Here is a 12,034-nt window from a genome sequence, read left to right as displayed (position 1 = left end):
ATTTCCGCAGAGCCTCCTTGCTTCTTCCCATCACACAACTGCCAGTGAGACTTGCTTTAGTTCATTTCCTTTAGGACTAGTCTGATAGGAAGGCACCTTGCTGTGAAATTTCCAGCTGGAAATTCCTGGAGTGAGCAGACCAGGAAGCTGCAGAGGGAGGAGGCAGGCAGGGGCTGGAGGTGAAGAGCAGGGCTCGGAGGGACGTGGCTGGGTGGGGAGCAGCAGTGGGACCAGAGGGTTGTGCCAGCCTGCTCTGGCCTGGTACTGAGGCTCAGTCATGACAGCAGGACTGTGTCATCAGCTGTGCTGTGCCAAGGGCAAGCCATCCACCTGAATGTGTATCTGTGGCCCCAGACTGACACTGAAGTGGCACCAGCTCCCTGCAGAGCTGCTGGGGAAAGAGGGTCCTACCTGGGCTGCCCTGCTTGGTGTCTCCTCTGCTGCCCAAGCTGTGCCTCCAAGCATGGTCCTCATCCCTGCCCGGTTCATTTTGCCCAGCACCTCCAGCCATGGACACAGTTTCACCTGTGGCTGAGGGCCTGTTCACCTGGCTCGAGCCCGTGAGCGCTTTGGAGTTTCACTAGAGTTTTTGTGTGTGGTAAACCCTCATGAGAGAAACTCCACTGTTTTAAGCTGGGGGATAACTCCTGGAGAACAGCCAGGGAGGAAGGAGGGACTGGTGACAGATCTGGCTTCTCAGTCCTGCCCAAGGCTCAGGGTTGAAGGAGATGCCAGCCTTATCTGTCTTGCCTGCTCTGCCTGTGACAGGCGGTGTAATTTCCTGGCTGCAGGACCAAGTTGGAGGCAATTGCATTTTTTTATCCTCCCTTAGTGCTGTACCCTCATTTCCCTGATGATATTTGCTCTGGACTGGACTTGAGCCCACTGCTGCAGGATGCACACTGTGCATGATGCTTTCATCCCATCAGAATTTGTAGGTGTTGGTCTGTGGCTGAGGATGGCAGGGTTGGGTGGGTCTTCGTGGCATCCTGGCAAGAGCAGGAGTGTTATCCATTAAGCACAGCAGGACGCAGACCAACGGCAACACAGCCAAGCTATTATGCAGTGATCCACCCTACCCTGCAGCTTCTTCTTGCGTCTTCACACCCTCTCCTCGTGGCAACACAAGGCTGGCATGTTTGTGTGGTAAACCACGTCAGGATACTGATCTGCCAGCATGTTTCTGAATAGGGCTGGAGGCAGCAGCTGCGGGGTGCCCACGTGATGTGGGTCAGAATCTGAATCCATGCCTTGCAGGGGGATGAGGAAGGTGCTGAAGAGCACTGCACTCCCCCTGCCTGGGCTCTGCAGCTGGGCTTGCTCCAAAAGTGGAGCCTTTGACCAGAAACAAAACCCGGCATCAGTAAATAGCCTGGCAATTGATACTCAGCACTCAAGTCTGCTGTGCCTCCCTTCCTTCCCTGTGGCTGTGAAGGGGATGCAGTGTGTCAGAGGGACTGCTCCAGCAAGGCTCAGGCTCTGGGCTCCCTATCACCTGGCATCACTGTGGAGGCACATCAGCATCCACCCAGGCAAGCCACCCTGCCAGCTGGCCGGCTCACCTCAGTGGAGGCTGCTGGAACCTTGGGTCTCCCAGCAGGGTGTCTAGAGCCTCCTTCATCTCCTCTGCTCCCCACATTAATCTGGGGAGGCTCAGAGGCTTCTGGAGCCTGCCAGCCAATGCCAGTGGCTGCAAAGTGACATTTCCACAAGAGCAGAGCACACAGTGGCTCTCATTCAGAGTTTTTCATGCTTCCCTGAGACATCCTGAGGATGCTCAGGGTGCCAGACAGGCTGCGATACAATGGCTGTGGCACACTGGGTGGTGGCTGTTTGCACTGACGTAGCAGCACAGGCTGGGGTTTGGAGGGGATGTGACTTGCTCTTTCCCAGCTTGTGGCTGGGCTTATTATTGTTGGTTATGTGTGAGATTCTGTTTTGCTGGCATTTGGGCAGACACAGCGGTCCCCACCTCCTGTTTGCTCTCCCTGCCTGATCCTGCTTGCATAAAGATTTTCCTGTTTGCCGCTCTTTAGCCAAGGCCAGTGCCAAGGGTGGGAGGTTTGGGCTCTGACTTATTTGCTCCGAAGGAGGTGTCTGCCTCAAGTCTTGCTTTGGCTCCTCATGTGAGACCTCAGTCCTGCCAGGCTGTTTGGGGAAGCTGAGTTATTCAGGGAAGAGGGTGCCAGAGATGGTGCTTCTGCCCTGGCTGTTTGCTCCAACTCCTTTGCTCCCACCACATTGCTGACAGCACTCTGCCTCCTTGGCTTTCCACTCCTCGCTCCACAGATCGTGTGTTGCACTCACAGCTCTGCTGTGTCTGCCACAGAACAGGGATATGAAAACCCAGCTCTCAGCAGGCAGCATCTTCCCTGCTGGGAAACGTGCAGGTGTGTGTGGCTCCTCGAGTTCCTTCAGCTCCTGGGGCTGGTGGGGATGGCCTTACCCCACTCTTTGGAAATGGCTGCAGCTTTGGAAGCTAGTGGATTTGGCACAAGCAGACCTACACAGGGAATCCATCCCTTCTCCTTCCTTTTGTTTCTGGGGATTGTGGGGTGCCCCTTGGCTGGCACAAAATGGGTTTTTGAGGTGATAGACACTCCCTGTCTCTTGGAGTAGAGCCACCGTGAAATAGCTGCATTTAGCATCTGAAGCCAGTTTGGGATTTGTAAGATGCTGTGGCTGTCAGAGCCACAGTGAGCAGGGTCAGGGCAGGACAGGTGGCTGTCAGACTGCACAGGACCCTGACAAGACCCAAAACCTGCTTCTGTGCTCACCATCCCCTTTCTCAGTAGAACTGAGACATTTAATGCCAAAAGCAGCAGTCAGCCAGGACCCCTCTTCTGGGCTGGCCTGCAAGCAAAAGGCCCCTTTGGTCTGTGGGGACCCAAAATAGCCCGTGTATTTCTGTCCTGGCCACTGGGACATGCAGAGGACAGAGCCAGCCTCGACTCACCACAGGCCAGTGGTGGTTGGCTCCTGCATGTCTGTCCCATCCTCTGACAAGGGAACTGCTGCTCAGTGGGGAGGAATTTCCTCTCTGAATTTTGGAAGCTGGGGAGACGGTGACACCAAGGGAAGATTGTGTTGTTCTGGCTTTGGTTTCATTTCTCTGTCCTCCACTAAATTGGAAACAGCTGTGCAGCCCAGACCAGCCTCCAAAAAACTGAGGGGGAGCTGAGGGGGGGCAAAATGATCTCTGCTCCTGGGCCAGTAGCCCAAACAGGACTTGCAGCCTTCTGCTGGGCTCTCCAGGTACAATGGTAAGGTTCACTTTGCCCAGCCCTGGGGATGCTCTCCCACCTTCTTGGGGGGCAGCAGCTCCCACTGGGTTTGGGCAGCCCTTGCCTGCTGAGGGTCCTGCCAGTGCTGCACCTTTGAATCTGGCTCCATAGAGGAAGGAGCCAGAGCTGGAAGGACAGCCTCTGTCCTGGGAGGTGGAGGTGCCCTGGGGTGCAGGAGGAGGCCAGGTGGCAGTGGGCAGGGGGTTGCTGCAGGCAGGTGCTCTCACTGCTGGTTGGCCGCTGGCTTTTCCTGCTCTTCTAGAAGCATCCCTGTTTTGGGGGACGAGAGAGTGAGGGCTCAGATTCTCCTTGGGAAAGGAGTTCCTGTAAAGTACAGGATGGCATTTGGGCTGGGAGATTGGTTGAGCTGAGCCCTCCAAGCCCCTTCTGCCTTGCCCCTCACAGCAGAACTGTTTTGAGGACCTCTCAAACAGAATGTAAGCTGTCCCCATCCTTCTCCTCCAGACCCTCACTGCAGGTTTCTCCATGCTCAGCTCCCTTATGTTGTTCCTGGCCTGACTCCTTCCTGGGTCTGCCATCTCTGAGCTCAGTCCTGTAGCCAGCAACATGAAGCAATGAAGGGGGAATCATCTCCACTCTCCATCCCAGCACCCTAGGGCTGCCAGTGGCAGGTAACCTCCTGCAGTCCTGCTCTTCCCCTCTGGTACTGCTCCCCAAGCAGTCACTTTGGGGTAGCCATGTGTTGTTGGTAGACATGGCCCTACTGAGCCCAGGAGATGGCAGGCTATGGAAAAATTCATCTTACCCCTTTCATTCCTCAGCTGTGGGATTCTGTCCACTGGGTTTCCTCCCACACATTCAGTGAGTCCTTATCTTCAGACTTGTCTGCCTAAGCGCTGTTTTGCTCTCAGCCTGTTTTGCTGTGGGCTCCTCTTTCTGTGTCTCACCTTTGCTCCCCTCAGCTGCAGACAGGAGGGGGAAGGGGTACATGGTCCTGTAGGCTCAGCCCACCCCTCTGACCTGCTTTAGCTGCTGCCCGAGGTGTGGCCAACCAAGATACCATGGTGCAGAACAGAGACAGGGATTCCTCTTGAGCAAGCATGAAAGCAGGGAGGGGGAAAGCTGCTAATGCAAAAGAGGTGCATCTGACAGCCACATCCCAAGGGGTCTTACCTAAGGGCTGTCCCAACCCACCAGGGAGCATCCCTACTCCCACCTGACTTGGGTGGAAATAAGGACCTGCCTGTGGGCAGGCAAGAGCCATAACTGTGCCTTGTGTTGTGCATGGTTGGGATTGCCTTTGTCCTCTCTGCATGGCTGTCCTGGTGTGTGGTGGCCTGTGCCACTACTGCATCAGGACCCAGGCTCCTCCATGCAAGGAGGACCCACTCCAGCTCAGGGCTGCCTCTGGCTGCTCCTTGTGCTCCCAGATGAAGTTTACATTAATGATATCTGGTTGTTCTCCTCAGGTGTCCTGTAAGGTTTTCACCATTTGGAAGCGGAAACGTGGTTTCCTGCCATTGTGCTTCTTCCTGCTGCAGCCCCCAGATCGATTAGAGGGAAGTACCCCTTCCTCCAGCACTTCCCTTTCCCTATGGCCCCCAAGCAGTACCTCCATTGTCCAGCCTGGCATCCCTGGGGACTTGGACCAGTCCTGCAGACATGGGCTGTGAGGGTCTGCTGGCTGCAGAGGATTGCTGAATAAGGCTGAAGGTCTGGGGCAAGGCATCCCCAGGCTCTCCCTAAACCCCTGGTTGTCCCTCAAGAAGCCACTGTCAGGTGTTGTGAGCTTGGTGAGCTGTGCATGCCCATAGTGGGTCACTCTGTGCCCCTTCCCACTCTTTGCAGCTCCTGGAGGTGCTGAAAGCTGCCTGGAAGCACGATCCAGGTGCTGGAGATGGTTTCTGCCTGGGCTTGGAGGCTTCTGGAGCTGCACTGACTGAAGCCCTGAGCAAATCCCTCCCTCTGCCCTTGGGAAAAAGGGTCTTTTTTTTTCTAAATTTCCACAAATAGAGACTGAACCTAGCCCTGGAAAAACGTGTCTCCTTCCACAGCCTCCCAAGAAGCAGGTTGGGGTTGTGGCTTGGAGGGGACGGTCCTGTCCTGGGGAGAGCAGCCTGAGCAGGTGCCATCAGAGAAACCAGCTTCTTGGAAGAATCCTGTCTCTGCAAACAGTTTCCAGAGATCACCTTATCTCTCCTCTGCTGACGCCTGCTCATAAATGACGTTTTCCCCCTGCTCCTGCCCTTCCCCAGGCACTTGTATCTCCTCCTGCATCCCCAAACCACCAGCCCTGGAGCAGGCAACAGCTCCAGTGTTTGTGGGGCTTGTCCTACCTCTGCCAAGGCTGCGTTGTCCCTGCATTGTCCTGTGGCTTGAAGTGACAAGGAGCAAGGGGCTGGGACCGCCCTGCCCTTCTGGTAAGCTTGTTGCGGTGACATTGCAATGTCCCTCTGCAGCGTTTGTCCATCTCTGCTCCTGGGGGGGATTTCTCTGGCCAGGGACCAGATTGCACCTGAGCTTGGGCACTCACTATGTGCTGAAGAGAGAGGTGTGTGGGTTCATCCTGGGGCTGCCATGGATGGCGTTTGACCCGTGTTAGTCAGGGCTGGGAGCCCACTCAGCTGCCCTGCTGGAGAGGTGGATATTCAGGACTTCCTGGGACTCAGTAATGGTCTGACAGGGATAGTCAGACAGCTGGGATAGTCCCAGCTGTGCCAGCTGGGGTAGTTTTAAGGCTGGCTCTAGCCTGTCACTGTCCTCTGCCCTCTACCTGGTGGGAAGCCCTTCAGGGAGAGTGCTGGAGTTGCTGTGGAATTTACTGCCCAGCCGGATCACTTTACCTGCCTGGGGCGAGGGCCCCCAGGGAGCCTCTCAGGGCTCCTTGAACTCTCCAGATAAGGAACTTCAGCCTGGTTGGTCTACAAGTTCAAAACACACCAGGGCTGAATGCTCCCCCTGCACCACTCGGCATCTGAGATAACAGCTGGGAGCAGGGTCAGGATCCACAGCTGCTGCTTTGTGAGGAGTTTGTGGTGGCTGCTGGTGCAGCAAGCCCAAAGGCAGAGGGGGGTTAGAGGTGCCTCTTCTTTTGTCCATGGAGGAGTGAAGAGAGTGAGGTAAAATGGGTCAGAAACATTGCCCAGGGACCCTCATTCTGTGGGGTAAGGGTGCTGCACAGAGCACCTTGTAAGAGGTTTTTTTCTGCTGTCCAAGCCCTGGCAAAGCAGAGGACTTTGTCTGCAGACAGCAAATCAAGGGGGAAAGCAGAAATACCTGCTCCCTCCTGCTCCCCTGCTAAGCTGTCTCCTCAGGACGCAGGCACAGAGTAGGGCTGGAAGAGCAGATGGCATCACAAGGCTGTTTACTGAGAGGCAGAGACGACAAGAAGAAGAGGAAGTGCTATCAGCTTGCTGATGGGAACAGCCAAAAAGCCCTCCAGGACTAGGAAACCTGCTGCAGGATATTGGACGGATGAGTGATCAGAGGAAGAGAGGCCATAGCAGAAAAGACAAATGAAGCTTTATCTCACTGTTAGCTCTACAAGAGCCTGAGCAGTTTCTTCCACCTTCCTTTGGAGGAGCTTCTCAGAGCAGAGGAAAGGTTAGAAAGCAGAGGTAAACAGCAACAAGTGTCTTGGGCCAGGCAATGTTCCCCAGAAGGAAAGGGAGGGTGATGTGGCTGGTTGTGACTGTGGCCCCTGGTCATTCATTTGCAACTGCTCCAGCCCCCAGGGACTGGGAGGAGGGAAAGATATGACGTTATTTTCTAAGAAGGGCTGAAAGAACTTCAGGGAAAAGCCAACTGCTGAATCTGCTGCATGTCCTGGATGTCTGTGCAGGGACAGGGCCTGTGGCAGGTGGGGAGGCACTCAGGACTGGAGCAGCACTTCTTAGGGAGTCTGGGCTCAGACACTGCTTCCTCCAAAAAATTCCGGCTTTCAGCCTAGTTCTTAAGGGAACTTGCTGGTCAAGAGGGAAAGTCCTTACTCAGCTCCAAAATTAGTATGAAAACAGGAAGGAGAGTGTAGGAGTCAACAGTCAGTTTTTCCAGAGAAAAGAGATCTTTGCATTGGTCAGATGTTTTTTCAATACATTCATGAGTGACCTGGAAAAGAGAATGAGCAATGAGATGACAGGGCTTTGCTGAGGTGATTGGATTACTCAGGTTCATGGGGACAAGTGCCAGCTAGGAGGAGCACTGACAACCATTACACCAGGCAACTGAAATTCAGTTTAGATAAATATCAAGTGATAGACAAGGGGGGAAGGGAAGAAGCCCCAAATCCACAAACAAGATTATACACTGAGCCAGCCATGAGCTGGCCACTCACAGCAAGGCCTGGGGCGATTTCAGATAACTCAGTGTGCATGAAAACACACTGAATCATCTTTCCCAGTTACAGAGCAGAAAGAAAGCAGGAAAGCTTTGTGCCACTCTTCAAATTGGGGTCTCACCCCCCCACAGTCCCCGTGTGCCCCCTGCACCAGCATCTCTGTAAGGATCGAGAGGAGCCTGGGAAGATTTGGAGAAAAGCAACAAGGAAGACTTAAAGGCATGGAGCCATGCCTGAATGACTAAGTGAGCTAGAATTTCTGTTTGAAAAATGTGCTGTTGGGTGGATACAATCCAGGTCTGTAAAGTAGCCACTCCAATGTTCATCCACCCTTTGATGTTGAAGGCAAGGGAGCCCTGGTGAGGCCCTGCATGTGGGGAGAGCTGCTGCCCCCTCTCAGGAGCTCCTGAGTTGAAGGGGGAAGCAGGATTTCACAGAAGTGAAACCCACCATGGCTACAAAACACATGAATGTCATCCTCCTTCCAGCTCGGAGGCTGGGGAAACAGTCGGACAGTTAGTCCACACTCATGCCACATTTACTCTTTCCTAGCATCTGCTTTTGCACTCTGATAGAGACCAGCCTTTGAGCTGGACCAGCCTCTGCTTTGACTTAAGGCACAAGACCTTTTGTCTCAGCCCCACAGTGGTGCTGCACAACTGCGCACACTCATCTGTCTTGGGCAATACAAGCGTGTGTCCTGAAGGTGGAGTTGCCTGCAGCCCAGCACAAGGAAGGAGGATCCTCAAGCAACATGGTCAGAGTTCAGGCACGCATATGAAATCTCATGAAACGGGCTGTCTCGTAAGTGTTTCCTATCTTCAGCTGAGTCATGGCCACCAAGGTTTCATGTGACCTGCATACCTGTGCTGGGCTTGTTCTGTGCCTGCAGATAAACCTTGAGGGGCCCCTGGATCAGCCTTCCTGCCAGAAGAACTCTGGTGTCACCCAGTGGGCAAGCAGACATCGGGGATGGGGTGAAAGGCTGGTGAGGCAAATGGTCCTGTCCCATCTTGGCCATGCTTGGAGGAAGTACTGACATTATTGCTGCAAAATGATCCCCTGACAAGTGGTGCCAGTAAGACACGAGGTGCTTGCCAGTAAATCTGCTGGCAACCCCTTGGCTATGGACTGCCAAGACACTTCTACACTTGGTGTGGTGTAAACGGCTTTTCTTTAAAAATCTGATGTTTCTGAGTATAATTCCATGGTGCCATAGCATGCCTACATGGCAGAAGGGAATTGCTTAAGTGGGAAACTAAGCATTCACCTTGGTGAAGGCAGCAGGAAAAGGTGATGTGGGGAAAAGGAGAGGTAGGGAAGTGTCCAACGCCAGGTGACAAATGGCTGCCTGCAGGTGTGGCTGTCCTGCAGTGCAGGTTTTTCTGCAGAGCTTAGGCACTTTTGGTGACAGCTGGCCCTGCTGTCAGCTCCCAGGGCTTGGCTGCCAGTGGGGCTGCACATGGCCACCGAGGGCAGCACTCAGCGTCTGTCACAGTCTTTGTGTGTCATAAATGGGCAATTAAAATTGTGCCATCTCTTGTTTGTACCTGCTCAAATGTCCTAGCTTATGGTTTGTTAAGCCCACTCTTTGTGATCTTGCTTCTTCTGCTTAGACATCACTTCCATGGGGTAAGACAGACTGCTCTATGCCCAGGAAGAAAAGGGATGTCCTTACACCAAGGCCCCACATTTCTCCTCCTTTTCTGTGTCCCTCAGGATGTGCAGCCACCAAGCTGGTGGCTGGGCTAAACACCAGCAGACTCCTGCAGGGGGCAGTTGGAGCTGTGCAGTGCCAGCTGGAAGAGTGGCATCTGTTCCACATCCCGTGGTGTAGGGCAGCTCTCCCCAAGCGGGAGCAGGGCTGTCACCTGTTGCTGGTGTTGGTTCATGTAACCTTTTCTGTTTGTTGTAGGGTTCTTTGTAACAGCCAGCAGCTGGAAGTGTTTCCTGCTGTAATGACTGCTGCCCTTGGCAGGCACTGTCTCTTTGTGGAAAAAATTAGAGGAGGCATTTAGCGAAGTGAGACAGAAAACAAACAGAGCAGGGCAGGAGACTGCAGGGCTGCCAAGGAGGCTGGGCTCCTGACACAGGGATGTGGGCACTCTCCGGACGGAAGCAGGAGGTGGTGGGAAAGCAGCATGGTGGAGCGCCCTGCCCCAGCACCCCCAGAGTCCTACTCCCGACCCCCCCTGCCTCCTCCCCAACACCCCCAGCTCCTGTCATCTCCTCCTCAGCACCCTTGTGTTCCTCCCTTCCCTGGATGTTTGGGCAGCAGGACCTGGGCTGTGTGCCAGCTCTGGTACCCGATACCTCTTCTCCTTCTCCGCGGGTGCCACTAAACCCGCGGGGCTCCGGCCCCCGTGACTTGAGCCAGGCCCGCAGCTTGCCCCCAAGGGCAGGGGGTGTGGAAGCAGGGGACACTCTGCCTTCAAATACTCCGAACACAGGGCTCACCCTGGCTCTGTCCTCTCTCCCAGGTATGTCTATGGCGTCGGTCCCTGCCTCTATTTCTAGGGACAGCAGTGTGACCTGGTGGGGGCTGGAAGGGGGATCAGCGGCTTGGCTGGCAAGGGAAGCATGTTGGGGCTTGCTGGGGACCCACGGGGGAAGCTGAGGTTCTCTTGCCTATTTTGGGTTGAGATCTGTTTGCTCAGAGACAAGCAATGGCCCCAGTGAGGTTTCTGTGTGCAAGGGGATTGCAGTTGTGTTTGCAGATCCCTCTGCTAATCCCGAGTGAGGATGTCTCCTCCCCGCAGAGGCACTGGCAGGCTGTCAGGAGGGGATTTTGGGATGTTTTCTCTGGAAGCCCTGTTGGTTTACAAGGGCAAGGCAGGAGCTGTCATGCCCCCGAGCTGTTTGTGTGGGTAGGCAGGGGAGCGGTGCTGCAGATGGCTCCGACATCAACAGGGTGGGACCTGCCGGGTCGGCAGAGCCCTCGATCCTTTGCAGGCATACTGTTGTCCTGCTCTGTCTTTCCCAAGCGGCCCAAGGGGCTTCCAAAATCCCTCTCCACATCCCACCGGCTGTGTTTCGGCTCCATGGTAGCTCAGGCTCCCCAGCGGGCAGGGTCCTACCGGAGGACGAGGCGAGCTCTGCCCAGAAGCCCAGGGGCTCCTGCGCCAGGGACGGGCTGCGCTGCCTTCAGTGCGAACCGGGTCTGGCAAGGACTACAGATCCCAGCATGCTGCTGCCTGCCTCTTCCTCCTCCTCCTCCCCCTCCTCCGCCCTACCTGGCAGGGCGCGGGCAGGGATGCTGCAGGCGGCGTCGGAGCAGACATCGGCGGGGCATGTCCCGGGCGGGCCGGGGACACGGCGCCGGCAGCCCCGCTGCAGGTGAAGCGCTGGGACAAGTGCCGGAGCACCCCATGCTGCGCCGCCCAGACTGGAAAAGGACAAGGCAGGCCCGCGGTTCCTCCTGGCGGCTAATCCCACTCTGCGCCAGGAAAAGGGGGTGACCGGGGAGGGAAAGTCTCTTCTCGGGGCTCTGGGAGCCACGTCTCTGGCGCTCTCAGAGCGGTACCTGAGCGGTGCAGTGCCTGGGCAGGTGGTGATGGGGGGAAAAGAAGCGGTGGGTGCCCGGGAGGCGACAGCAATGCCGGGGACGCCCTTGGCTTTTCAAGGTGACCCAGGAAAGGGCTGTGAGAGCCCCAGGGAAGTGGAATTTAAGACGGGAGATTTGCTGGTTCTGGCCGGAGAGGCTGCTGAATTAAATGTGTCTTTTGTGCCACCGAGCCCGGGGCGTTGGAGGGAGCTGGGGCGGGCAGGCTGGGCAGACACAGCTCACTGCGCACATGCTTCGCTCACAGCCCCAGGATTGAGGACAGAGAGCTGCAGGCTCACAAATCCCTTAAGAGCCTGCTGCAAGCAGCTGGGCAACCAGCATGAGCAGCCTGGGTATCTCGGGAAAGCAGTTTCCTTTTGGAGGGAAGGCTTGCTGTGCCCAGCCAGCAGAATAAAGCTGTGTGTAACAACCCCTTGGCTTAAGGACTCTGAGCTGCATGTTTCCAAAGCTCCTGCACTGTCTTCTCGTCATTTTCTGCATTGGTGTTTGGCTCCCAGTACCGTGGAACACTTACTGGCAGCATGGGCTGGGGTTAAAACCAGTGCTGCCCCTGCCTGGCATGTGTCTCTCACTTTCCCATAAAATCTTCTGTTTGTTTTCCAGACGGAGAGCAGCCATAAGACTTGCTGGGACCTGTGCTAACTCTTGCCACACAAGATGACAGCAAGAGACGGGCCCCAAGATAGGTAATGATGGGTTCTGATGTAGCTGTGGGGACACATCCAGGGTATCAGGGGGTAACAGGACAGAGTCTTCCCAGGGAGACTCTCTCTGCTGCATGCTAACTGGGCTACCAAGCTGTCCCTTCTTTCTCAGCTTTTCCACAGCAAATGGGCTGTGAACTGTAAACAGTCCCCTGTAAACACACCTGGGGAGCCTAACTCTTTC

At 55.4% G+C, this 12,034-nt stretch overlaps 1 protein-coding gene across 4 annotated transcripts in view; it reads left to right on the top strand.

The window, feature by feature from the left end:
• The window catches only part of SLC29A1 (solute carrier family 29 member 1 (Augustine blood group)), a 34,058-nt gene that overhangs the window by 14,322 nt on the left and 7,702 nt on the right, over positions 1-12,034 (top strand). For 2 of the 4 annotated variants that reach the window (XM_031060293.1, XM_031060290.1), the window contains exon 2: positions 11,750-11,832. In XM_031060293.1, the coding sequence (XP_030916153.1) occupies positions 11,804-11,832 (29 nt within the window). In that variant the 5' untranslated portion in view covers positions 11,750-11,803. Of the gene's footprint in view, positions 1-5,520; positions 5,666-10,871; positions 10,982-11,749; positions 11,833-12,034 lie in introns of those variants that run through there. The other 2 variants (XM_005416218.2, XM_031060286.1) reach the window with 2 other exon arrangements.

The sequence above is a fragment of the Geospiza fortis genome, unplaced genomic scaffold, assembly GCF_000277835.1.
Source record: "Geospiza fortis unplaced genomic scaffold, GeoFor_1.0 scaffold41, whole genome shotgun sequence".
NCBI classification, from domain to species: domain Eukaryota; kingdom Metazoa; phylum Chordata; class Aves; order Passeriformes; family Thraupidae; genus Geospiza; species Geospiza fortis.
Note: the sequence above shows the minus strand (reverse complement) of the source record. Positions and strands in the feature narration are given on the sequence as shown.